The sequence below is a fragment of the Cuculus canorus genome, chromosome 3, assembly GCF_017976375.1.
Source record: "Cuculus canorus isolate bCucCan1 chromosome 3, bCucCan1.pri, whole genome shotgun sequence".
In the NCBI taxonomy this organism is placed as follows: Eukaryota; Metazoa; Chordata; class Aves; order Cuculiformes; family Cuculidae; genus Cuculus; species Cuculus canorus.
The window spans coordinates 114,150,313-114,177,998 of record NC_071403.1 but is presented as its reverse complement, the minus strand read 5'-3'; the positions used below and the strand labels follow the sequence as shown (position 1 = coordinate 114,177,998).

Sequence of the window (27,686 nt, the reverse complement as noted above, 5' to 3'; positions counted from 1 at the left end):
AATCGACTTCTAAATTGTCATTCCTCGGAAGCAGTGGGGTACTGTCATCATGATACGTGCTCATGGTAGGGACTAAATAAGGAATGGATATGGCATGGACTGTACTGTTACATTATTAGTACTGTTCATGACACAGTTTTGTGCTGTGCTGATTAACACTCTCACAGATAATACTGTGCATAGTTCTGGGGTTAGAAGAACTGTGGACTATTTCCAAAAGGCTGTTTGGATCTAGCCAGGCTGTTTTGGAAGGATAGGATTTTAGTTGTACAACTATGAGCTGTACCGTGCTTGCTGGTTCCAAGCCTAGAGCGTGGCTATGTGCCTTGGTCTGTTCTAGATTCCGACATAGATGTGGCCACAGACGCTTCTTTCCAGGAAGCTGAAAATAACAGAAGATGGTATTCAGCAGCTTCTTTGGGAAAGCAATGGTAGGACTGTCTTTGCATCTTTTTAAAGATAGGAGAAAAAAGATGTATCAAACCTGTAAGTGAGAAGCTGTGTCTGGAAAGCTAAAAAAATAATCCAAAGCAGCTTGAAATCATAGAGTAATTGAGTTTCATATTGTTTTTATAAGAAAAGACCCAGGGAACACACAGGTATAAGTAGCCATTTGAAAGTGCTAAAGAAAATTATATGTCTTTATAAAAAATTAATGGTCTGGCATTTTAAATCTAAATCGATAAATTAAATGTAAGCAGATGGCATCTACAGTGTCTTCAGCCTGAGGATGTATATCCTGGCAGTAGTGTGAAATTTATCCCTGTCCTAAGCTTTGCCTTCTGTTAACTAAAGAAAAAGTAGCAACCTGCTAGGGCAAACCTGAGCTGGCACAATCTTTAAGTTTTCCCTGGGGAATTCCTGTCTCACGCAGATGTTTCAACCTTCTTCTAATTGTCTAATTGCCTCCTAACTATATTTAGCAACAACTGTAGGGTGTGGGGCTTTTTTGTATGCATTTTTTTCTTTTTTTTCTTTTTTTTCTTTTTTTTTTTTTTAAAGCAGTGTTAAAACCATTAGCATCCTAATGACTTAACAGAGTCTGGTTCAACAGACAACTTACAGGTTGACTCTAGTCTGTGGAGCACTTCCATCTGTCTCACACCCTGTCTTCTGCAGGAGATAAGGAGTAGCGGTTGGGATGGCTTAGGCTGCCTGCTGAACTGGCCACATATCCCCCCACCTGGAAACGCTCCAGTGTTCAGAAACTGAGCTCCCAATCCCCACAGAGACAGTGATGGGCCAGGTGTCGTTCCTGGGCTGGGAAGTCCTGGTGTGACTTGTGAGTTTAGGGTTGTGTGGCGAGAGAATCAAAACTTGGGTCCAGATGCTCTAAGGATAGAGTGCCCTGAATTACCAGTATTACCATCAATGTCTTGAGCATCTTTCTGCATAATATTTTAATACCAGCTTGGTAGTAAAAGCTTTAATGAGCCTATGCTTTTTCAATGCATACATTGATGAATATGTTCTGCTGCTGCTCCTTTTTTTTTTTCTGTATCTTAAATCAAATTACAGACTTGGAACTTCATTTCAGAACATGTACTTCCTACTTTTTTTGTAAAGGACTTTTATATGTGAAATAATATTGTGGTTACATAGTTCGGATTCAGAGTCTGGCCTCTGACACGCTTTTCATCTTACTTAACTCTTCCATTGCGCCTTTGAGCTACAACATTATGTAGCCCATTCTGTAATGCAGCTTGACTTAACTCTGTATGTGCAAGTAGAATTAATTTCACATTTTTGCTATTTATGCTTTGTTCAATACTGATCATACAGCCTTAATTATTTCTTACACAAGAGGAAACATTCAAAGTAGCAGCTGTGTTTTGCCTTAAGTCAAATCAGTTGTGGACTATGACTGTTCAAATCCCTGAGTGGTTAATAAGCTTTACTCCCAGCAGGTCACCAGCCTACTACGCTAAGGGTACTGAACTGACTTCTGTGTTTCATTGCATAAATGCATTTTAAATAAATTGACTTGCTGGACGTTACCAAAACAGTAAAAGAGAATTTTCTCTTCTACCTTAATATGCGATAGTTTACCTTCTTGCTGACTTCCTTCCCTTAAAGCAGCATTAAGGTTTTTGCTAAAGTTTCCAGAGTGCGTTCGTTTCTGTCCAGTTTTATCATGTTGGTGTTTAAGAAATGCTCACTTTTCTTTCTTCCCAACTCATAAATTCTCCCGAGGAGAAGAGCAGTTACTCATAAACATGTTTCCTCACCCCTTATTTTAGGTCAGAGTGTTGTAAGGAGTATCTTGATGTTTTATAAACATGTTGAAGTGCTGTTCGTCTTGATTTCCCTTGGCTTTCCTATGGAAGACTCTGAGCTCAGTCTTACACTGTTTATCTCGTCTTTTAAAGGAATATTCTGTTTTAAAGACCCCAAACTGGAATATGGCGCTCTTCCAGTCAGAGTAATTTATCTTCTTCCTCTTCCATGGTTCTTGCTTTCCACTTGGTGGCACCTCTCTCAGTCCAAATGTCCAACTTGCCTTGTGGTCCATTCCACACAGTTATTTCTTGCAGAACAAGAAGTGCTTCCTGGTGTCTCTTTGTAGTCCTTGTGAAGTGCCCGTTTCATACCCCTTTGTCACAGTAGCTCTACGAATTGGACTGATGTCGGGTTTACATCCCATTGAAGTTTGTTGTAGTTTGATTCTGGTTTAGACTGGAAGAAATTTAGGTGTATGGCGTAAGTTTAAAAAAGTTCAAAAGCAGAACTTCAGAATATAATGCGTATTTTGTTAAAAATCTAATTCACTGCGAAGTACTGCTTGTCTTGCTTAGGATAAAAGTTTTGTGTAAGTTGCAAAGGTTTTGTAATTTCAGGATTCAGCTGAGCAAGAGATACTCATCAATAGTTGCCTGGGCTTTGTTTCCAAAACTGATCTTTTCTATACGAAAATGTGATTTGAATTCTGGAGTAACTGTGTTCTCCTCTACTTCCCAGACAGTCTAAGCTTTTTGTGAGTATATTTTGCACCGATTCTGTGAGAGTGTATTTTTGCCAGCAGTGTAAGTTTTCTCCAAATGAGCCAAGTTGTGTAACAGAACAAACTGGTCTAACATAAAAATATGGAAATTATGAATAAAATTCTCATTTACCTTTCTTTTGGTCTATGCAAGATCCATTTTTAATTAGCCTTACTAGGCTTATGTGTTCTCATAAACATACAAGTTTTTGAAAAACAAGCCAGTTGTCCTGTTTTGTAATATACAAATTTTAAAGTTTCTACCAAATACATTTTACCGTCTGTTCTTGCATCTACTTCATAACTTCTATGCTATTTAATTTCTTTTGGTTTTATTCTGTGGAGTTTTAACCTGGATATTTTTCTGTCCCACTTGCAATCAGTTTAAAAGTTTCCAGCATTTTTTTATCATAATTAAACCAGTAAGTCTTGTTCTATAATTAATTAATTTTCTTAAAAAAAGCACTTCTGTTCTCATACTGATGTAGAATTTGGTGAGATATGTTCTGTGCATTTGAAAGGAATATAGAGTTGCTCAGTTTTAAATTATGATCTTAGTAGTCATGATTCCATTTAATACTTCCAGAAAGAAGTGGGAGTTTGATACCTTTTAAGGTCTTTTTAGGTCTGTTTTCTTTCTTATGGTAATAGGTGATGAATTCAATTAAATATGTTGCCTGTGGCTTCAGTGAGTAAAACTTCTGATATTTCCACAATGATGAACTCCTGCTGGAGTAGATGAAATAAATATATCAAATCACAGTTCATATAAATACAGTTCTGCAGATCTCTGCCTTCGTATGAGATTTCTAATTGACTAATTAATTTATTTAAGATGTTTGTCTAACAAATGCTTTCCTCCCCTTTCTCAAACTATCTTAGGATCTTTTTTATGTCATGACATTCCTCTAAAGCCAGCTGTTGCTCTGTCAACATAGTCTGTGCTAGATTTGCCCTTTCAAAGCTAAATTCCACCTTTTTTATTTCTAATGATCTTCTAAATGTCACAGTTCTCTTTCTTTACCTGCAGTGTTCCCACTTCTGTTCTTTCCAATCTCTTCTTATCACCTGTAATCTTTTATCATCATTTTCATCCGTTCTGTTCTACCAACTTCATATTCACTACCAGGAAAGAGAGAAGGTATTTTGGTTTCTGTTTAACATGAATCTTGCTGCATCTAACTGCTCTTCCAAGTTAACCTTAATTAAGCAAAACTTGGAAAATGCCTAAATGCTTAGTAACTTGGGAATTAACATGGTCTGATAAGCGGGATACCCTCTTTGAAACTTTCTCACAGATGCTCATTTAAATAGTATTGGTGTTAATGAGTCTTCAGACTTGTCATTTTTGTTGTTGTTGGGTCAAGAGGGAAAGGGTCATGTTTTCATACATCTTCAACCAGTAGAGAACAGTGGAATCCAGCGCTGTGGTTTGCAACCCAGTAGGACTGGAAGGTCAGGAGGTGTCTCTTGCTACATCACTGCTCCATAGGAAATGGTGGATTTCTAGGATCTGTGACATGCTTGTGGTCTTTTCCCTGTCCCAAGGTGTTCCTGCTTTCCCTTTTTCTGATGACTCCTTCCCGGCTTCTTTCTCACATGAGCTGCAGTACTCTTTGGAGTTAACAGTGTCCTAATGGTAATAACAATAGTTCACTACCCTCATGGACTGTACTATGACATTAATTGACCTTTTGCTCTGGGCATAATTCCTGGGGAAGGTACCTTGCAGCACTACTCACTGCTTTAACAAAACAAGAGAAATTACTGTGTTTTGGAGGCATTTTAATAACTTACCATTTTTGCTAAGTAATTGAAACAGTTTCCTTAATAACAATTCTTTTAAACAAATTTTAAAATCCACAGATCGCAGCCTCTATCTAGTCATCAGGAAGGCTCTGGATCACCTTCAGCAAGGTAAGAGTTGACTTTGCTATTTTCTGTCTCGCACAGATCAGCTGTCTAGCAGATTTTTAAGTCATAAATGATAAATGAATACTCAGCCTCCCTTGAATGGCATCCTGTTGCGTAGTTTTACTATTGCACTTAACTGGTGCTTTGAAAATGCTATCTGGGCATAATGTTCTCGCCTTGAGGTTTTTATTTGTTTGCTTTTCTTATTACAGAAAAACAACTGAGAATTCTTCTTCCCATGCACTTTTTTTCATTCACTCCACTGTTTGTTTTGAGTTATTTCACTGTTATTGTTCTGGTCTGTGTAAACCCTTGGGACAGAATTGGCCTATGCAGAGAATGGGATTTGTTCTCATCCCTTTAGGAGTCCTAATTCTGTGATTTTTTTTTTTATTTTTTTTTAGGCCTTCTACTGACATTTTTTTGTTTCCAAATCTTGACCAAGTTCCCATAAAAGTCTCTGAAATATAAGTTCTAAACACCCTGTGTTGCTACAGAAGTGGGGAGAATTTGCAGTCGGCAGCAAAGTAAAGCAATTCTGAAAATAGACTATTTTTCCCTAGAGAAAGGGAGTTCCCTGACTTGACCAGCTACTAATTGGTACAAAGATTTGTTTACTCAGAGGAGCTATTCCTAATTAGTTCCCTATGTGGGTGCTCTGCTTGAGAAATTAGTGCTATATTCTAATTTAATTTAATCTGCCTTTATAATGAATTGTTATAATTTGCAGTAAAGAAGATATTTTTAGAAGAAGAAAAGTCTGCATTGCACCACCCCCGAGTTTCAAAAGATAATTCCTCTTTAGGCAGTTATCACGCACTCCTACATTTTTTGAAGTTAAATGAAGAAAAATCCATCATTAGAACCAGAGTTTAGTCATATCTTTATAAATGTAGCTGTGGAAGTACAACCACAGGTTTTTCAGAAACAAAACCTAATTCAGCTGGTTTAGGACCTGATGATTTGACCTCTGTTTTTCCATACGTGTGAGGATAGTGAGTTGGGATGTTTGGGAAGGAGATAGTTTGTGGAGTTATATTAGCAGTGTGGAGGTTGTGGTTGAAACAGAAGCTCACTTCCAAGCTTTTCTGCAGTGGATCTCTTTTTCTGAAGTTGACTTCACCTTTGTTCTGGGTGCAAACTTGCATCTCTAAGTTATTTTATATTGTGAGTTGAAAGAGCGACGTTTAAAAGCCAGACACAAGAATGAATGTCCCTATAGATCTTTGTAAAGGACTTGGTCCCCTTATTTTTCTCTCAACTTACCCCGCAACACTTGCAGAACAAAATGATAAATTAACCATTTACATTACATTCTTTATTTTGGTACTTTCAGAAGATTAGAAGATTCATTTCTGAAGTTAGAACTACTTTAACCAGACCTCTTTCAATGTAAATATTGCTCTAAATAAAAGTAAACATTGCAATAGATTGCTAAATATGTTGGAAATGGGTTTGCATTTTCATGATTTCATTATTATTTCTTTTAATTCTTAATATAATGCATAACATTATTTTCCTTTGTCTACCTTGGCAACAGCTCATTATAAAATTCAAATTAAATTGAATCTGTGCTACAGAATTATATGGCGTAAAAATTCAGTTTAAGTACCTGATCATTTCAACCCAGCAGTATTTTTGAATGTTATTTCTTCAAAACCTTTCGGAAGTTCAACATTTCACTTTTAAAACCACAAATTCAGTTTTCCATGGATATAATCTGTTATAATTCCTTTTTAAGACAGAAAATTTCATCTGAAAATTGAGAGAGGGGAAAATCACAGTGTTCTTAATTGTAATCTTGAATGTTTTTCATGACAGACGGACATTGAATGTTTAGCATCACGTATCTGGATTTTTGAATGTGAATTGGAACCACTGTGTTTCTAGGTAAGATATAACCAAGTGTTTGTGTTAAGTAGCTCCTTTCTTTTATACATAAATTGTGAGAAAGCTAAATAATGCCGTATGCTGGACCTTACTTTGTATGGAGAGTTTATGTCTTTGTAGAATGAATCCAGTGTGATTTGAGATTTTAAATAATAACAGTTCACTGTCCTGAATTTTTATATTCCCTGGGAGAAACCACACCAGCAACTCTACATAGTCTATTTACGGGAATTCATTTTATGATTGAATATGTAGTTGTTTGCTTATCTTGTTGCCATTCAAAGTGGTGTTTTAGTTCTGTCTTACATCAACACTTGCACTCATCTGGGATGACGGAAATCAGTGCCAGTACTTGAAGCAACAAACTGTTCTACCGACTTCAAATTTCTAGCTTCTCCCTGCTTCAAGAAAAGCTTTGATATATGAAGAAGACTACAAAGGGGTTGGGAATAGTTACGCACTTAAATATCTGAGAAGGGAGCAGAGAGTGATAGAAGAGCTAGAAGGTTTTGATCTGTAGATGTAATTACAAGAGTAGTCTTCACTGGATTACCTTCTTCCTCATAGTGAGATAGCAGAGGTTGTGCCAATATTGCTACTCATGCTTACCACATAGATAACAGATCTTATGGGGAACAGAAGGGAGATGTCAGTGTCACGCTTCATACGCAGCCAAGTTGTGGTCAGCACTGCACCCGAGCTCCGAGGCAACAAGTTGCAGATACCGGTTCTGGTGTTTCTGACATAAACACGCTGATGTTTGCCAGCCCTCTCTGGACTGCTGGGAAATGTGAAGCAACTGTGACATGCGAGCTGAGTAGTTGCAGCATGTAACAATTAAAATCTGGAAGTGAATAGTATCTTACTTTATTGTGAGAAGTTAGGCTGTGTGAGATGGTAGCATCGTCCAATCTGAGAAACAGAAGCCATCAGGTACGGAGAGGACTCGTAATTAACGCTGCTTTAGTAAAAGTGAATGCTGTTATTAATTAAGGTCTCATGAGAGCCATCTAACAAACAATACTATGGGCAAATGACCACCAAAGCCTTCAATTTGTTGCATCTAAACCCAAGCCCAACGTGGCAGCAGCCCACCTGGCTTTCTATCAAAGCAGGTTTGCAATACCCAAGTGAACCCAGGGATCTCAGTGGCAGTCTGTAGAATTAATGGTGTTTGCTAATCACATGGGGATTTGTTCAAAGTAATAAAGCAGCCTGCAGAGGAGTTTGAAAGGTGTAGAGATTCATTAACTTAAGGCTATGAAGGACTTTGGTGAATGAGACTGACATACTTGAAAGACAGCAGTATTCATTTTTAATTTCACGGGATGGATGAACACACACAGGTCCAAGGGTGGAGGTGAATGTAGGGAGTGGAAGGAAAGATTAAGGGTTAAGGTTATAGTCATAGCTTCAACAATTTCTTTAGTGTAGGAAATTATTCTTCTCTACCTTGTAAACTAGTGATGCAATACTTATAAGGACCAGTATTTAACCAGTGAAGATGCCTTGCATATTTTATTTCTGCACTTTATTTTCTCCTTTAAAAGGCCTTACAGCAACTGTTTTGTTGCAGTCATATGGAATTTAAAATGGGAATTCTGCATATGACATACCTATTAAATTTTATAAAGACAGCATTTCAGCTTAGATTTTAAGGGCCGTTCTTCTTTTTTAAAAGGAGGACAATCTTCAAAAATTCACAAATCTCAAAGAGTAGTGCTCTGGATAGGCTTATCCACCCTGGTGGAGGGGACCAAGATGAGCTGAAAGGAGATCTTGGAGACAGGACAAGTAGACTGAAAAGGAAGATTAAAATGAGAACTGGTAGGAATGAAGATGAACATACCAACATGTCAGAAGAAACGGGAAATGATGAGAAATGACTATGAAATGAGGAAATAGTTATTTGCTACCTTATGGATTATTTTACATTTAGTTCATAGCAAGTTAATATTACTACAGTGTAGTTCACTGCTTTTATTAATTCTGTTGGTAGGAAAATCTTTTAGTAATTTTTTATCTGATAAATATTTAAAGTCCTCACTTCGCAGTTAGAGACCTTTTAAATTGTTAAGACAAAATTTTTTTTTTTTCAAAATTAGTCTTTTAATATGCCTTTAATGACTTTAAAGATTAACTCTTTCAGAAAACTATGAGAAAATACAGGCCATAAAAGCATCTAAACAATTTTGTTCTAAAAGATTCATAGCTACATAGAATGGTTTGGGTTGGAAAGGACTGTAAAGATAATCCATTTCCAATGACTCTGCCATGGGTGGGGACACCTTCCACCAGACCAGGCTGCTCAGAGCTCCATCCAACCTGACCTTGAACACTTTCAGGGATGGGGCACCCACAGCTTCTCTGGGCAACCTGTGCCAGTGCCTCACCACCCTCAGCGTGAATAATTTCTTTCTAATGTCTAATCTAAATCTTCCCCTTTCCAATTTAAAGTCATTCCCCCTTGTCCTGTCGCTACATGCTCTTGGAAAAGTCCCTCCACGACTTTCTTGTAGCCCTTTTAGGAACTGGAAGGCCCCTATAAGGTCTCCCGAAAGTAAAGGTTCTGAAAATCAAATCTTAATATGACAATGACAACCCAATAATAATTTCTAAATACTAATGCAGCAGAAGTAACTCTTTGGCTTGTAGCTGTGAGCTATTTGAGCTGTGCTGAAAGTCTTACACCATGAGGTTTTTCATTTCTCTTTGTGCAAAAAGAAAGACCGAATGTCTGAGGCTGTTTTTAAAATGATCAGTATCCCTTACAACTGTTTTGAATGTATAACGTGAAATATTTAATTAACCAGAATCAGATCCCTATCAGATTAAATATTTGCATAGTTGTCTGCAGGAATAGTTTTGTGTATACATATGCATGAGTATAGTGACCTATTAATGTTGTTTTTTTAAATGACCTTTGTGGGCAGGAGAATGTGGGGTGGGAAGAGAGTAAACAAGTTTTCATTTTCCATTTTCTCATTTCTAAGAAGACACAGGAAAGTCTCTTAATTAACTGATATCATAATAAACAAAAGTTGAAAGATGAAATATGATGATATTTAGGTTTCCGAATGGGAAGTTTATTCTTAAAATATTAAGTAGCGGACAAGAATCAGGCATCGCTTTCTACCACAACTCCTGTGAGCTGTTATGGTGATGATAGTGCAGGGAGAGCAACATCAATCATTTAATGGTTGGACTCGATCCAGTGGGTCCTTTCCAACCTGGTGATTCTATGATTCTATGATTTTATGATTCAACCTAATTCAGACAGTTAGGTTGGATGCCTACAGTGCATTTGGGAAGCTTTACTAACTGCACAAGGAGTCTGGATTGATGCTTAGGTGCCAGAATTAATATCTAAAGCTGAATCTCTGGAGTGAATTTTTACTTAACATGCAAATGTATCTTTAGGTATCAGCTCAGACCAGGATAATTTTTACTTACTTTTCAGCTGCCATGATAAAACGAAGAACACTGTGGTCATAGAACTTCAGAATGCATTTCAGATGTTTTCTAGAAAATAAATCAAAGTTCAGAAACAAGATGATCATCTTTCATGTCTGTTCCTGTGTAATCTTTGAGAGATTGTTCTTTTTTATGCTCACAGAATATCTTGTACAGGCGTGTTCTGTACTGTCATGAGGAATACCACGTAATGAAGTTTTGAACACACGTTACTAGTCAATTCATTGCCAGGTGTTTTACAGATAGAATGCATAAGTATTTTCCAGGAAGAAGCGTGAAGAAAGGTAACTGCAGTTTGTTGCTGTGTGTTGTCAGCCAGATGTGTTTCCCAAAGAAGTGGGCATGCTCTCAGTCTGGAATTCAGCTTGAGGCCTGATTTTTATTCTGCAGTGGGAGACTGCGACTCAGTCAGAGCTTAAAATTCAAATGCCTTTCCTGAATTTTGCATCCTCAGAGGATGGTCTCCCAGCAGGTGTTAATGATGAGGTGTTTGCTAATTTACAGCAGTGAACATTCATGAAGTTCTTGAAATGAAGGGTAGAATTTCTCAAAAGTAATGAAACCTACAGGCTATTGACTTCTGAAACTAAGGCTTTCATTTTCCACCAGTAATGAAAAGTAAGGCTCTGTAATATCTAGTTTTAATAAAAACACTTTTCCAGTAGATTTTTCTTTCATGAAAAAAGATTGCAAACGTCTTTTTTTTTTTTTTGCCATGTTCACCTTCATTAACACAACTTGCTGACTTCCTTCCTCAGCTGCAGCTCTTCCTACACTCAGAGGTCAGAAAAGAGCAAGATCAACAAGCCACACATCTGGCTGTTGCTCTTTCCAACTGGAACAAAGGAACAATTTTTTTTAATGGCTTTTTGAATTAATTGTAAACAATTTGATTTTGGAGTCGCTGACTTGCAGCGAATGTTTGTCGTAGGCGGTTGTAAGGAAGAAGGACTGTGTCCTAATGGAATTCCTCTGTGGCCAGTGAGGGAAAAAAAAATCACTTAAGAAAAAGGAATGTCTTGATACTTCAAGCAATAAGGCATACTCAGAATTTTGGTGTGTGTATAGGAGATTTCACAAGCTTAATATATGTGCTTTGAAGAGGCAGAGATACAGAAGCAGTTGCTCATTTCATTTTCCTGTATTCTTGTCTACAGCAAAACTGATTTTTTTTTACCCTTTTATTTTCAACAGCTGTTTATATATGTGCAAATTGACAGTGGTAGAAGACCCGGGACAAACAATAGGAAGAGAGGGTGGAAAAACTCTTTTTAAATGAGTTCTGTTGTTTTTTTTCATGTATTTAAACTGTTCCTAAATGTTTCTTTTTCCAGTAGACATTTCTCAAAAAATGATATTTACTTAATTGTTAGGTAACATTATGAAAACTAATCATTAAATAATTAATAGATCACGATACTTCTCTTACTTTCCCAATTGTTATGAATTTTAATATCTTATAGCATCAGGTAGCATCATTTTTTCTCATCTATTAGATTTACTTTTTTTCTTTCTGCAGTGTTTTATCTGAAGTATCCATCTGGTGTGACTTTTGGTACTTTAACGCTTCACAACATGAAATACTAGAATTATCGATGTACAGCACTTCTGAAATCCCAGCTACTTTTGAAATACCTTATTTTACCTTCATATGTCTAATTTGAGCTTCTAGTACTCCAATATTTTGGTTGCTTTAATACGTCTGTCAGGATAGTGTTATTTCTGACCATTCTGCTATTTACAAGTGTCTTGATGTGAAAAGTAAACTGTCAATACTGCTTTACTCATATATTTGACTGGAATGATGCCTAAATTTCTCACCAACTTGAATAAAATGAATCATCCAAAGGAAATATTTTCTGTTCATTTGTTTCTAGGAGGAAAAATTGGACTGTAGTATGATTATTTTCTGTCAAAATTAGGTGTTTGAGTTGATAATGCCACTTAGTGGATAACAGCCTTAACTGCAGCCTTTTTCAGATCAGATGGCAGACAGCTATCTTGATTTAGATTGGAGTTTTGCTCCTGGTTAGAATATGCACGTTTGCAGAGAGCCTTTTATTTTAAACTGCATTTTAGGAAGTTGGTGGTAGCCAAGTCAGTTTCTAGATGAAGCATATTAAAAAGTAGGAAATATTATTTACAGTATTTTAAACTTCATGTAGGATAATAAGGGTCTTCTTATTTGTGTGTTTAATTTGATTGGGAAGATTAAACAACAATCTTGGTCTTCTTGCACGGGCGCTTTAGGTTAATGAAATGTAATTGGTAGTGTGGTGATAATTGATGTGTTTTAGGCAATGATTGGTTTTAGAACTTGAGATTTGGAAGATTGGTGGCTGAGCAAACTCTGAGCTACACCACGCTGGTTCTTCAAGAACTGAATTGAAGAGGACCTGATGGAGAGTAGTCAATGTATTGTCTTGGATGACGTTTTGGAGGGCAAATAGAAAAGGAGAGTACAGCACTGGGCTGGGTCCTGCTTTGGTGAGGTTTTTGTAGACTTCTAATAAATGCTGCTTTGGAATATCAGAAAGGTGAAGTAGATGCCAAATGTCTGTTCTTCCACGGTCATTTACAATTATTACTTCTTAAATATATTCTTTCCATAAAGACTCTTCTTTGCTAAGTAGTTTGCGTGGTAGCGTTAACAACTTGGTGTGTCTGATATAAAATTTAAATATATAAAAATTCAAACTTTTTTTCTGAGACCAATGTATATATGCATGTATATATAGTTTGTATCATCTATATATGTATGTTTTTTCCCTGATATCAGTGTATCAAAAAAAAATTTATGCTATAATAAAAGAACACTAGCTTCTGCGATTTAGCAGCCTTTTTATGGGAAAATCTTTTTGCGCTGCTGAGACATATATTGATTTAGGTGTTTCCATTCCTTTTCAGTCTTTAAACTGTGTTCTTTCAACTTTTTTCCCTATGTAAATTGCCATTATTTCCTATCAACCCCAATAATCTTCAGTCACCGAGCATTTCTTTAATTAATCTCTCAGGTTTTCATTTACACTGGTTTTTTTTAATAGTAAGTTGTTTGCAGTAAACTGCATTAAATTAATGACTGGCTCAGAGGAGGAGGAAGAAATCATAATTCAATTCACAGGTATTTTTCAGTGCCGTATTATTAAGTGGTTTTATGAATATTAACACATTTTTTACAGAAAATTTTTGTGTTCCCTTTGTTAATGATGACATTGGGAATAACTGAGGGTTTTTTCTGCCCCATTCCATCCTTCAAAGAACTCACATTGTCTAAGTCGTGACCTAAGAGGACCCAAGACCCCATTAATGCTGAAATCTCACAGATGTTCTTCCTCCCTCTTACGGGCTATGCTGTGCTGTTGTGCAGCTGCTTGTGTCTCTGGACACCTGGAGTAGATGGATTTGGGTCAGCAAACAGAAAGTTTAGTTAAGTCAATGATTTTAATCTTGATTTCTATTATTATGTTACAGTTCTATCTTGATTTCTCTTTTTCCTATAACTATTCCTCAGTCCTTATTGATTTGCATCTCTCTATGTACATGTGTCTGTGTATGTGCATTGTAAGTTATCTATTTAAATAGTTGTGAATAGTTTGATTTTTTGTTAGAAAGTATTGAATGATGCCTTTACAGTGTTGCGTTTCTTTTACATTTGACTTTTGTCACCTCTATTGAAGAGTGAATGGGAAGTTAATTACAAATGAAAATGAAGTCAAGGCTGTTAGATCCATTTTATGTAAAAATAAAACTTAAATTTTACTTTAAACCTAAATATAATGTCATTTCTATAGTTTCTAGTTCTAAAGGTGCTTTCTTTGCCTTTCAAACGGGACTATTCAACAGGTGTAATAAGACCTGGAACAGGTTGCCCAGAGAGGTGGATGATGCCCCATTCCTGCAAATATTCAAGGTCAGGTTGGATGGGGCTCCAAGCAACCTAATCTGATGGAAGATCTCCCTGCTTACTGCAGGGAGCTTGGACCTTCATGGTAGCTTCCAACCCAAACCATTCTATGATTCTATGACTAGACATAATCTTCCCTTTATATTTGCACTGAACCTTCACAGCTGACTTACTCCTGCAGGTCAAAGTGAATTTTACCAGGGATGACAGCTCCAGAATTGGTGGATGACTTTCTTCTCAACCCTTATTTTTCTTACTTAAAGCCAAACTCAGCTACAAACAACATCTCAGAACCAGTAACAATATTAAAAAAAATAATATTGCTTTCCCTTTCCTTCCACCAAAACTCAGAATTCAGTTTAAAAGTCAATGCAACTGCATTTAGAATTAGGAAAACGGTTCTTCCTACTGGAATGTTAAGCAGTGTATGGGTAACCAGGCTTAGCAGAGAGCAAAGTCCCCAGGCTGGTGAGGTTTCCTGGCAGGGCATCCCAGCCCGGCATCTAACATGTGCTGCGTCAGCCCTGGCAGCAGTCCCATTTTCTCCGTGCGAATAGAAATACCATCTTTATTTACACATCTTCAAGTTTCCATTAGCATTATTTCTTCTGAAGTTAAAAAGAAGGCTAAAATGTTGAAAAAGAAGAAATTTGCTTTTCTTTTTGTCGACCAAACCCCAGACACAGGGATGAGACATGGTGGCTTTGGAATACCAGTTATCTGCAATCAAACCTGGAGTGAGGTAGTTAAATCCAGGATTTTCTTATTGCCTCTGCTGAATACACCTTTTTGAAAGGCAAAATAGTGTCTTTAGAACTAGAAACTATAGAAAAGACACTATATTTAGGTTTAAAGCAAAAAAAAAAAAAAAAGGTGCCTTTAGAACTGGAAACTATAGAAAAGACTGTATTTAGGTTTAAAGCAAAAAAAAACGCCTTTAGAACTAGAAACTATAGAAAAGGCACTATATTTAGGTTTAAAGCAAAAAAAAAGCACCTTTAGAACTAGAAACTATAGAAAAAAGACTGTATTTAGGTTTAAAGCAAAAAAAGTGCCTTTAGATACTGTAGAAAAGACACTGTATTTAGGTTTAAAGCAAAAAAAAAAGTGCCTTTAGAAACTGTAGAAAAGACTGTATTTAAGTTTAAAGCAAAATTTTTTATTTTTACATAAATTTTGCATACGTAATAAATGTACATAGACAAAATGCACAGAGAGGCGCAAAGCAATAAGGACTGAGAAACAGTTACGTGAAACGTTTCTTCCCAGTATCTAGTCTAAACTTCTCTTTTGGTTTAAAACCATTATCCCTTGTCCCATTGGTACAGGTTTGGCTAAAAGGTTTTTCCCCATCTTTAAGTATTGGGAGGCTGCAAGTTGTAGCCTTTTACTTGGGCACGAAGATAGTGAGCCTTTTGGATGGGTTAAGCGGTTATGAGCGTGAATTCCGCTTTGCTTGGTGTGAAGCCCCCGGTTTGTGCCCAAGCAGCAGCAGGCGGCGCCCCAGCCCCACTGATGGGCTGTTGGGGGGGGTGTTTGCCCCTCAAGAACCCCCCCAGCAGGGCTGAACAGTGTCTGATGCTTTGCCTGTGTTTGTGCTCACAGGGTTGGACAATGCTCTTGTTTTCTCTGTATAATGGGCCTCTATGGGCTTGTGCATCTCGTAATGGGAAGGGAGCAAAGTGTGTCATAAATGGGCTCGTGATTAATCGCCGTCCGCATTTCTTAATTCGCTAAAAATAGATTTTATAGCAAAATAGGAGTAGGGTATAAAGTCACTACTGTGCATCAATTTTATTGTCTTAATAAAAAGTTACAGTGCAAATTTCATTGCTAAAGCTTCCAGTAGCAATTTGAATTAATTACTGCGGAGACCGTCAGCGTCAGTGTGTTGTTCTAATTTTCATTTGCTTACAAGAAATCTAATTTTTAATTAAAAGGATGGTTTTAATTCAGCACTGTCTACCTTACTCCTTCCTTATTGGTCATCTTAGGCTTGTTAATACACCAAAAAAAGTTGGAGTGTTTTTTCGTAGCTCATGTTGGGGCACACAAGCTTGTTTGGCATTTTGTATAATACGCATTATTTGAAAATATATTTACTAGGGAATGCACTTCTTAAAGTATTAGGCACAATGCAAAATTAAGAATCTCTTTATGCTCCCCTCATTAAAAGGGATAATATGCTTGCCTGTTAACTCAATGCAGTTTTCAAGGCAGGGTATTTTGCAGAAAAGTGTCATAGGCCCAGTCTGCCCCTAAACGTTCTAATGATTTGTGTTTAATATGGAAGAATACATAAAATAATATCAGAAGGGACTAAAACGACACAAAGCTAGTTAAGAAAAAAGGAAGAGTTCTGTTGAAACTTATACTTTTCTGTAGCTCCTGCGTCATCACAGATCAGACCAGTATCTTGGAGAAAATCTATTCTTATTCAGTATTCAGTCCCCTTAATTTGACTGTGAGAGCAGTCTTTGAAAAATTCTGGAGTTTAGCAACTATCTGAGCTGCTTTATTTTTAATTTATAGTCCAGTATAATGATTAAATGTTTCTTCCTCAGTCTTTCTACATTTGTGGGATTGATTTTTTTTTTTTTTTTTCTTGAGTGAAGTATTTTACAATTGTGTTTACTGAATTTCTTCTGGATAGTATCTCCAGTTTATTAAAGTGATTTTGATGTATGATCCTTTTTTTTCCAGGATCTTTGCATTCCCTTCTAGCTTAGTGCATATTTTGAAAGGATATTTTCTTCTTCTCTGTTGCTAATTAAAAGTATTGAACAAACCCAGATCTGTACAATAGATACCAAATACTCTTTAAAAATACCATCCTTTTTTTTTGCCAGTAAAACACTGACAAGTACTTTTTCAGATTTTCAGTGTTGTGACAAATTTATGGTACTAAATAGCATTTAAGTAGTTTTTTCATCTCCGTTCTTTCTTCAAAGCTCCCTCCTTTATGTATTTTTTTGCTTTCTTCGATTGTTCCATATGCTTATACAGACAGATTGATTTCTAAGTCACCGTTTCCTATTTGTCCATTGGAATAAACGGTTTTTAAACTGCAATGTTTAGTTGGCTGTTTTCTCCTTGTTTACTAATCTCTGCTGGCTTTAATTATTTCTCCCATACTTCCATCCTTACATTCAGTTAATTCTCCCCGTAAGTATAAAGCAAGTCAAAAATAAGCATTCCTCTGGCAAACTCCTCTGTGTTCTAGAAGGAACATCTGCCACTCTGGGAGTTTTGTACAGATCCATGGTTAATTAACCCTCCTGAAGCTTCTTGCCAGTTCTGTTACTTGGATGCCTCTACAGTTCATCAAAACCATCTTCACCACTCTTGGGATTAGGTGGTCTCCCAGATTGCTGTCTTGGAGTGATACCTGTTCTTTCCTCCTTTACCCTTACCCAGAGACACATATGAAGTTCTTTTTCCTTTTTCTGAAATTTTAAATTTTAACAAAAGTATATATTGTCCTCCAGTCTACTTACAGTGGGTCTTGGAATATTTTTTTTTTCTTAGTAGAACTCTTTCTACTTCCATCAACAGCATTGTAACGCAAATTGGTCAGCAAGTTTTCTTATTTTGTGTAAAGAGGTATCAAATAAGTCCGCTATGGCACAAATTCAAGTGTTTTAAACTAATAGCAACTAATCCCTACGAAGAGCTTGTGCTATTGATGCATACAGTGTCAGCCACAGCTATCTTAACTCCAGTAATATCAACATATTTCTTTGACTAGATTTGTCTGCTTAGTATTATAAGCTATTGTTTGACCTATCTCCCGTTTTCCAGCAAAGAATACTTGTAAAAACTGCTTCAAATACATATCTTACACATTATCACCCTCTAAACCAGAAATAAAATTTAAGTGGCAAAATGCATCATGTCCTACATACTGAGACATTTGGAGCAGATTACTAGGAAATACGCAATGAGAAATCCAGTCTCTGTAGGATTTATGTCTAGCTTGACTGAGATTAGATGTACTCTTTTGGAATTTATGTACTGAAAAGAGAAGTAAAATAGGTAAAGAACAACCTAGAATCATAGAAATATTAAAGTGGGAAAAGACCTCAAAGATCATCAAGTCAAACTGTCAACCCAACACCACCGTGCCTACTAAACTATGTCCCGAAGTGCCATGTCTACATGGTTTTTTAAAACCTTCAGGGGAGTGCACCACTTCTTTGGGCAGCCTGTTCCAATGCTTCACCGCTCTTTCAGGAAAGAAATTTTTACTAGTATCAGATCTCAACCTCCCCTGGCACAACTTGAGTCCATTTCCACTCTTCCTGTCACTTGTTACGTGGTAGAAGAGACCAACCCCCACCTTGCTACAACCTCCTTTCAGGCAGTTGTAGAGACGAATAAGATCTCCCCGCAGCCTCCTTTTCTCCAGGCTAAACAGCCTCAGTTCCCTCAGCCGCTCCTCATAAGACTTGTGCTCCAGACCCTTCATCAGCTTTGTTGTCCTTCTCTGGACACACTCCAGCAGCTCAATGACATTGTTGTGAGAGGCACAAAAACTAGCACAGTATTCGAGGTGTGGCTTCACCAATGCCAAGTACAGTGTTAACATGCAAAGACTTATTCCCATTGTCGACTGACACAAGAAATAACTTGAAAATAATATGCCTGAGGAAAGTCTTTATCATATCTGCATGAAGAACTAGAATATGATGGTTTTCGTCATTTTTTTTTTCAGACACTTGCGTGCATCTTCTATGAGTATAGTACAAAGTACTTTGTGTGGCGTAGTCAGAAGGCTGAATAATGGACAATCATTAAAAGGCAGAAAAGACTAGCAACTCTTTTTTTCTGCTTTTTCACCTGAGAGTCCTGTTTCTGATTCTGTATCTAAGAATGTATAAGACCTAGAATAAATTATATTGAATACTCAATATTATAATGAATACTCATTATAGTCATAGATGTTGAAAACAGGTGCCCAAATCCTTAGGTTTCCAAAGATGCTTTATTTCCTTTTTTGCTATGATTTTGGTGAGAAGACAAAGACGAGAGAACTTTAAGAGGAAGATGATGATGTGGCTGCTGTTCTTTTACAAGAGTTTGGAAGAACTAATTCAAACTCTTCCTGGAAAAATTGAAGTGGTTTTGTTTTGAAGGAAAAAACGTTTCAACTAGCCAAACCCGATCTGTATCTGTTAAAGTTCTCTCTCCTGTGCATCAGTTTAGTAAGCATGAGTATCGTGCTTTGCTTACCTAACAGCATTGATTGGTAGAGGCTCTTATTTATTTTATACAAGGAAATTGTGACCCTGTTTTGTGTATGAGCATCTGTGTGCGATGCCATATTCAAACTAGGTTACTCTAGTTACTATACAGTCAGGTGGAAGGATCAAAGTACTACAGTGTTTCCTTAATTTCAAATATAATTTTATTCTAATTACTTAATTGGCTTCCATTCTCTATTTTTTGTTGGGGTTTGGTGCGGGTTTTTTTGTTTCATTATTGTGACCTATGGATCAGAATCCAGATATTTTGGTTGCCTGGTTTTCATCCTTTCACGGTGACTCTTCTGACACTATGCACTTTGAAAACGCATAAGAGTTCTGTTCAAAGTATGTTCAGGTGTGAGAGTTGGCATATAAAGAAATCCCTCCTTAAATAAGTTACAAGTTCATCTGAGGTAAACCTTTTTTCTACCTTTTGATTTTAGTGAGACTACGAGCCAAACTCCTTGGGGCTACAGGTACTAATATTGCTCTTTTAACATTTTATGATTAGTGAAAAATGTATTTGTCGTTACAAACCACTTATTAACCCCCTTTGACTTGCCTCACCATTTTTGTAGGTTTTAATTGTGTCCTGCAATCTGGATATCAGTTAACAGAAAAAAAGTCTTTGCTTGAAATGTTGCTTATCTAGGAATTGTTCAAAGCAGGAATTCTTCTTTCATCTCAGGTTACTTTCACCTTGAGCAACTCCCTTCTCTTATTCCACTTTTGACTTTTTTACATCTGTTTTAGGGATTTGAGTTTTATTGGGGGGCGTGGGGTTGTCTATTTGTGCTTCACCAGCACAAGGAATGTGTGGTGCGGCTTTTTCTTCACTTGTGTATAGTATATCTTGTTATGTGTGTTATTTATGTTATGAAAATCTCATGAATACAGTATTTAGAGGCCAGCATTGGGGATAAGTTGATTTCTTTGGGAAAATGAAGGTAGCTTGTTCTCCAAAAAGAACTTGAGTGTAGTTTTCCCTTATCTGTGCCTTGCTAAAGAACACTGTAGTTCCTTCACTATGAAACATCTTCTGTGTTGTGGTTGTCTTTTTTTGTAATTAATATTTCCAATACAATTCTATAACTGTTTTTACATTTTTATTCTTAATATGACATTACAGTCTTACTCTTATTTCTAAAATAAAGTCCATAGAGGAATAATGTCACTTTTCAAAAGTAATATCTGCTTGTATAACTGAGACTGTTAAACATCAGTTGTCATATTTATCTTCATCAATGCAACTACCTTTTATAAAACTTAAATATTTTCCAGTAAAAGAACTAAGATACTATCATATCCATGAATATATCCTTAACTAAAACTAAGTTGGTGAGAAAATTAAACACCCCCTCATGTGGATTTTGATGGGGATAAGTACAAGGTACTATATAGAAGCAGGACTAATGAATTGCCAAAACGCAGAAAGGAAAGCAATGGGTAAAATAGGACTCCAAGTAATATTTGAGGGATATGTAAGGCACACTTTTTGGCAAGACACAATTCCTTCATTATATTTGGCACCATAATTGGATGCACATGGAGCACTATACGTAGAGTTGAGTGACTCGCTGGAATTGGGACCCCTTGGAGACTGTTCCGACGAGTGAGACTGGTCAGGTGTAGTAAAACATGAACCATCATGAATGAACTTAAAGAGCTTTTTTAAGAGTGGTTTAGACAAACATCTGTGCAGAATGACAGAGCTGATGATGTTCCCGGTTTGGGATCTAGATAAATCTACCCCTAACTCCAGTGATTTTATGGCATTGCTGTGAACATGGAACACAATGCTTCCTTGACTGTCCTGACTCCAGCACTATGGTTTTCACAGCCATACTCTTCCCAGTTTCTTACTTGCCTTAATGTCCTTTCTGTTGCGCGAGCCTTGCTCAACTCCATTCACGTGCACATTGTGAGAGGGAGAGATATCTGCGTGGGGCACAGGTGAAGGTGCTCCAGTCTCTGCCTGCACCTTCACTCCATGGATGACTCTGAACACTGCAGCATTACAGTTTTCTTGGAGCTAATCTTGCACAAATACTTTAACAGATTATGTGGTTTATTGCATAGAAAAATAGCAACAAATATTGGTAGTAGAGTTGATAAATGCAGTTAAAAATTATCTTTTACATTTTCTTTCTCAGAGACAAAAAACAGTTTCTTTCAAAAAGCAAAGTAGATTATAGTTGTTAAGGAACTTCTGCATTTTTTGATCCTTGTTCATTTTTATTTCATTCCTTAATAGAATATAACTGTTTTCTGAGTCTTGCACTTCTGTGGTTTCATTACAAGCACCTCAGCAGACTTTATAGGTGGATATCACAACAATTTGGAATTGTGTGTTCGATCTGAGAGGTGTTGAGTTTGTTTTGGAATTGTGTGTTTGATCTGAAAGGTCTTGAGTTTGTATGCTGTGGGGGTTTGAAACCAGTTATTTTTCGTTCAGTAGGGTCCGCTCCACTGTTTTGGTGACACTAATATGCTTAATATGAAAGAGGGGAGATTTAGTTTAAATATTGGGAAGAAATTTTTAACTGTGAGGGTGGTGAGGCACTGGAACAGGTTTCCCAGAGAAGTCATGGGTGCCCCATCCCTGGAGATGTTCAAGGTCAGGGTGTATGAGGCTCTGAGCATCCTGATATTGTCCAAAGATGTTCCTGCTCGTGAGAGGGGGGTTTGGAGTTAGATGATCTTTAAGGTCCCTAGCAACCCAAACCATTCCGTGATTCTATGGTATTTAGCTTTGGACATGCAATAGTTAGTTGATAATAGCTACTTTGTTGATAATACCTAATTTGCAAACATTTCCTGCATTTTCAAGACCATATTTCAGTACATAATGAATGTATACATTTCAGTATATTTTCAGTGTATAAAATCCATGTCAGGTTTGAAGGGCTGCATTTTAATTTCCTTTGGAGGGATAGTAGTTTAGTTATAAAAAATCAAAAACAAATTGGTTGTTTTAGTGGAGGAGAGGGACTTTATTTTCCTACCCTAGATAATGTCTCTAGAATGTCAAAATTAAATTAATGACATTTTAGGAACAAAGTGATGTGTTAGAAAACCAGCTGTGGTATTTTGTTCAAAGCTCAAGAGATTTAAACTTGTGACTCAATAATGGTATGTAAAACAAAAAATGCACCTTCTTGTTCATTACTATTTTTACAGTTTATTTATGTCTATACTACTAATTAAATGTTGAGCATCAAAAACTGACTAAAAAGTTTTTAACTGTCAACAGTTGGTTAGAAAGTATTTTCTGTATGTTTATTTATATAATATCTTAGAGTAAAGTTTAATGGTTTGGAAAACAGTAGAAATCATGAAATTGCAAATCATTGTCATGTCCACATCATAATTTTTATAGGATACTATTGAAAGATGGAATTCTAAGGGATTTGGACCCTAAAGAAAAGATTTAGGAGTTTAGGAGTGCTGCAACAGTAATATTTTTATCTATGCATTGGGTCTCATTTCAAGATTTAAACTGATTTAACTAAGCAAAATAAAATGCTTTTTAGTGTAATGAAATGCTTTGAAGTTAAACCTTTCTAATTTGTTCCCGTGCATCAGCTGTTTATTTGCATATGTGTTGCAACTGCAGTATATATACTAACCTGCTCAGGATTTATATCGTTAGTTACTTCGAAATATCATTAAAAATTATCCTGAAAGGGACTTACAGTTCCTGAGATTTGGAGTACGTAATTAGAGTTTCCAGGTAAAGACAGATTGGAAAATCCATCTGGGAAGCAGCAAGCTATAAAGAAAAAATAATTCAGTTTAGGTCAAGGAAATATATTTATTAGCACTTCCATTAACGTAAAAGTTGGCCTTTAATACAGAGTTAAAAACGTAAATCTTGTGTGATAAGTTATAGTTTAAAGTCAAAATTCTTGGAACTAGAGCTTGCTTTTAGTTTGTTGGGTTTGGGGTTTTTTTTTCAGAAACCCTAAAGAAATTATTTCAAATTATAAAGTAAACCACGTTTATCAGCTGCCTGAACTAAATCTTCTAGACGTTGGTGCTGAATATCACTATTTTTTAGGTTGATGTACACTGGAAATAGTGTCAAACCAGTGCCTTTGAGGCTGACAGTGAAAATGGGTATAAAGATTGCGGCAGAGTTGTTGTTTCATACCTTTGACCTAAATAGCTGTATCAGTTTCTACAAAAGGATTGAAGGAGAGGGGAATAAACTGAAAAACAAGCTAAGAACTATAGTAAAGGTACGGGACAAATATTCAGAGCTATGATGTACTGTACTTCTAGAAGAAGGATCAGAAACCAGAGCTTGGGCGCATGACCTCAAGCTACTCAATGTAAATGAGGGAACATATCCTCAGGTTTTTGGCAAAAAGGCTTCCTCGCTGTTGGAAGCGTGTTATCAACTAAACCAGTCTCTGGCTGCAGTGCTAACTTTGGCAGCAGAAGAAATGGTTGGACCCTCTCTGAAGATTGAAGGCAGTGAGGTAAGATGCAGCTTAAAACGATTTGGAAATGGAAAATCCAAACTGAATCTCAGTCATTTAGATTGTGATGATATTTTGTAATATTGTAAATTGTTTCTTTCAAGGTTGTGGAAGTAAGTGTATCCACATTATCTTGTCCCTCTTACCTGACGCTGATAAAATGTATTATACTAGTGTGATGAAAATGTTAAACTATTGAAGATACAAGTTGTAACGCTCTATAAAATCTGTTTTGATCTGTTTGCATGTTTTTTCCCCTTTGTAGGCTAATCAGGAATTCAGACTCAGTTCCTACAGTGTAGATCTTGTCAGAAAGTAGAATTGTCTTTTTTTTCCCTGCATATCAACGAATGTAACTTTATGAATAATGGAGACTGTTTCTTCCTGTTTCAAAACCGTATATGCAAGATGTTGCTAATTGTAAAGGGCTTGACAGTCTGCTCGCTGGATTTGTTCTGGAGAGAAAAAAATTAAAGGGGTATTTAATGCCAAGCAAAGCCATTTGTCTAACAGAAACCTGGTTTATATGAAGCTGCATGCTCTGAACAGATTATTAATTAAAACTATGCCATTTTATGGAATGAGTGTGCCTGCTTTGAAATCTCCAAGCCTTACATTACTTTCCTAGGGTTTTCTGCAGTAGAAATATATCCTTTATATGCATATGGAAATTAGGGTTGATGATACTTTTTCTTCTGCAGTGGTTGGGGGAGAATTTGAGAAAAACTTTGTCTCCTCGTATGGCATATCAGCCGTGTACATGCCTAGAATAATTTCTGTGGTTTGATTTCTTAAATGGGAAAAGAGTTAATTGAAAAACAGATGAGCATCAGATGTAAGCCCCAGGAACCATGGTTTAGAGTACTGAGAATATTTATCTTTGAGGTAAAAATCAGTTTTCAATCTAAATTTTAAATCTAAAATTACATTTTTCTACATCCCTCCAGGCAGACCTGTCTATCCATATATGTGCTTTTATGATTTATTTTTTCTCTCTTCTGACAAAAAGTTTGCCTCCTCCCCCCCCCCCAAAAAAAAAAAAATCTATGCTCTTACATAGTTTTAGAATAATGTATCTTCCTAAGGACTGTATTGGCAAAAAGCATTTCTTCAAATACCCTTCCTTCTTGTTTTCCATAGAGACTTGGTTTTTTTGAGAACTGGTCACTTTTCCTTTTGTGAGTTTTTCATAACTTGAAATGCAAAGGCTTCCAAGATGATAAGAGATAAGAATAACAGATAAAAAGATGTAAAAACAAACAGTTTGAACCTTGTCTCTTTTTTCTTTCAAAACTGCATACATGCATTTTTAAAAGTTAAAAAGAGTAAGTTTTTCTAGTAGTATTTTTCTAGTAGTATTTTATAAAACATTACTGATTAGAAACAATTAGTTTATTTCTTCCTTTAAATTGAGTTATTTTCATGAAATAACATGGGTTTATGTTCAAGAATCCGAACCAAAGATTAAGACCTCATTTTTTTTCACTCTGGAATGCTATTCAGTAATATTGAGTCCAGCAATTTAGAGAATTTATAAATACAGATATAGTTCTGAGTTTCTTTCTCTTGCTAAATGAATAAACTCCTAAATATGTTTGTATTCTGTGATATTCTACTGATATTTAAAATCCAATTTGTTGAGTAGAATTATTTCTGTATTTAGCTAAGGTCTTATCCTCTCTGTCTCCATATCTAAGTATCACAGAACTGACTATCAAAGTTTCTCATGGTCCAGAACTTGCCAAAATGTTTAATATATGATGTAGACTGTGTCAAGCCCTTAGTTATAGTATTCTAAGTTTATGTATATAATTGTTTATGATTTTGTTGCATTTACTAGGTTTGCTGGGATGGGTAATCTTCTTAAGGTCCTTACCAGGGAAATTGAAAACTATCCACATTTTTTCCTGGATTTTGAAAGTAAGTTCAAACAATTACAAGACAATGAAAGAATCTTTTCCCTTACTTAACAGCGAACTGAGGAAAAACTTTTAAAATCTGATTGCTTGCAGTGTGTATTTTCCAGCACAACCATCTGTCCAAGTCCTTGTCTCTAAAATCATTTGTTCACTCAGGACTCTTTTTCTCTTCCTTTTCTATTTTTCAGGAACCAAATGGGAAATCTTTTAAAAGTTCTCACTTGCACAGAGCTTGATCAGGGGCCAAATTTTTTCCTTGACTTTGAAAGTGAGCAAAGCTTCTTGCCTGGCTTGCCTCCTTTGCTTATTATTTCCTAATAAACTGCATGCGCTTATGCATCATAAAGAAATTCAAAAGGGATTTGCAAACAAATCAAATTACACTTCCGATGAATATTGCTGTTTATATTTATAAAACCGTTCAAAATCACTTACGTTCGTTGTGAGCAGAGAAGGCAGAATGATAAGCAGGTATCTATGAATTAATTTCAAAACATTTATGAGCCATTGTTAAGTTTACACATGAATGAACTTGACCTCAGCTTTCTTTAACAAATAAGGATTAAAACCGAATTCTTTATGTTACTTCCTTGAGTGAAAATATATGTTGGAAATAAAAAGCTGAAAAAATACAAGGAGTGGAGGTGGCACTCTTTTGCCTGGTCCAGTGATGATTTAACTGGGATTATTATAGTTTCTAAAAAGTAGTAAAGTGGTCAAAGTGTATGTGCTTGATTGCATCTCTCTTAATTGCATGGTTATCAGTTTGCAGTGCGCTGTTTTGCATTTTAATTTCTTTGTCACATCTGTATCTGATTCAAAGCTATTTCACTCTTGCTGGTTACAGTTTCCCTGCATGTACTTCTAGACATTATCTTGAAAACTGGTCATCAGATCCTTAAATATGGATTTAATCTTACTTCACTACTTAATGTGAAATGGTTTTTATTTAAAATGCTAACAGCGTGTGATGTTTTGTCTCTTAATATCTTTATTATTAAAAAAAACCAAAAGGTTTGAGATAAGCCAGTGTTTTTAAAATAACTTTGTTTTGAAGCATGGTTTAAGAGGGAATTTCAGGTGATTAGACACACATTTTATCACCTCGAAGTATTTTTCTTGAATTATTTATTCCTGAATTGTTTTTCTGAAAAAAAAGTTGTGGACATAATATGAGACAGCATGTGCATACATGGTTTAAAAAGTTATTTAAATGCATACTTAAATCTCATTAAATTGTTCAGACATGCTTTTTTGGATGAGGGCTAGAGCCTACGACACTATAACTTTACACATATCTTAATATTGTCATCTAGGTCTTATGTACCTACTATGAAGAATAAGTTTTAAGTTATGAAAAAAGTGAGTTGGTTGGTTTGGGTTTAGGAGAAGGTACTACGAGCCTTGTATCACCTTTTTGCTTCTGTCTAAATAGTCTCAGAATTTCACTGTAGGGTTGTCAAACCTGTATCTAAACCACTTAATTTTTTTTCTATCCTGTTTTCGAAGGATTCTGTAGCACTCTGTGGCCTTGACAAGCTGTTCTGGAGGTTTTAAGCTGCTGTGAGCTTCCAGGTTTAGTTAGCTCCATCGTGTCCTGTGTTGTACAAAAGTCCTCCTGACCCAGGCTGCAGGCTTGCCAGGAAGCGGGTGATGTGGCAGCAGGAAGTTTTGACTGAGTAGAGGGGGTGGTGAGAGGGGAAAATACACGTTTTATTGCCTTGGCAGCTAAGGTTGAGTTTTGGTTGTGTTTTTTTTTTCCCAAAAGCTCATTGCCAACAAGAACAGAACGGGGTGAAACACCCTCTCCTATGAGAGGTGACCAGTGGTCAGTGCGAGCACGTGGACATGTTAGTCAGGCACATCTACCTAGAG

At 36.3% G+C, this 27,686-nt stretch overlaps 1 protein-coding gene across 6 annotated transcripts in view; it reads left to right on the top strand.

The window, feature by feature from the left end:
• Positions 1–27,686, top strand: part of CYRIA (CYFIP related Rac1 interactor A) — a 57,461-nt gene that overhangs the window by 12,268 nt on the left and 17,507 nt on the right. For 2 of the 6 annotated variants that reach the window (XR_008449106.1, XM_054062376.1), the window contains exons 2-4: positions 4,847–4,897; positions 6,716–6,784; positions 26,000–26,079. Coding sequence is in view for 4 of the 6 variants with exons in the window: in XM_054062376.1 (XP_053918351.1) it covers positions 26,007–26,079 (73 nt within the window). In the remaining 2 variants the exon portion in view is untranslated. Of the gene's footprint in view, positions 1–4,846; positions 4,898–6,715; positions 6,785–25,732; positions 25,813–25,999; positions 26,080–27,686 lie in introns of those variants that run through there. The other 4 variants (XM_054062378.1, XM_054062377.1, XM_054062380.1 and 1 more) reach the window with 4 other exon arrangements.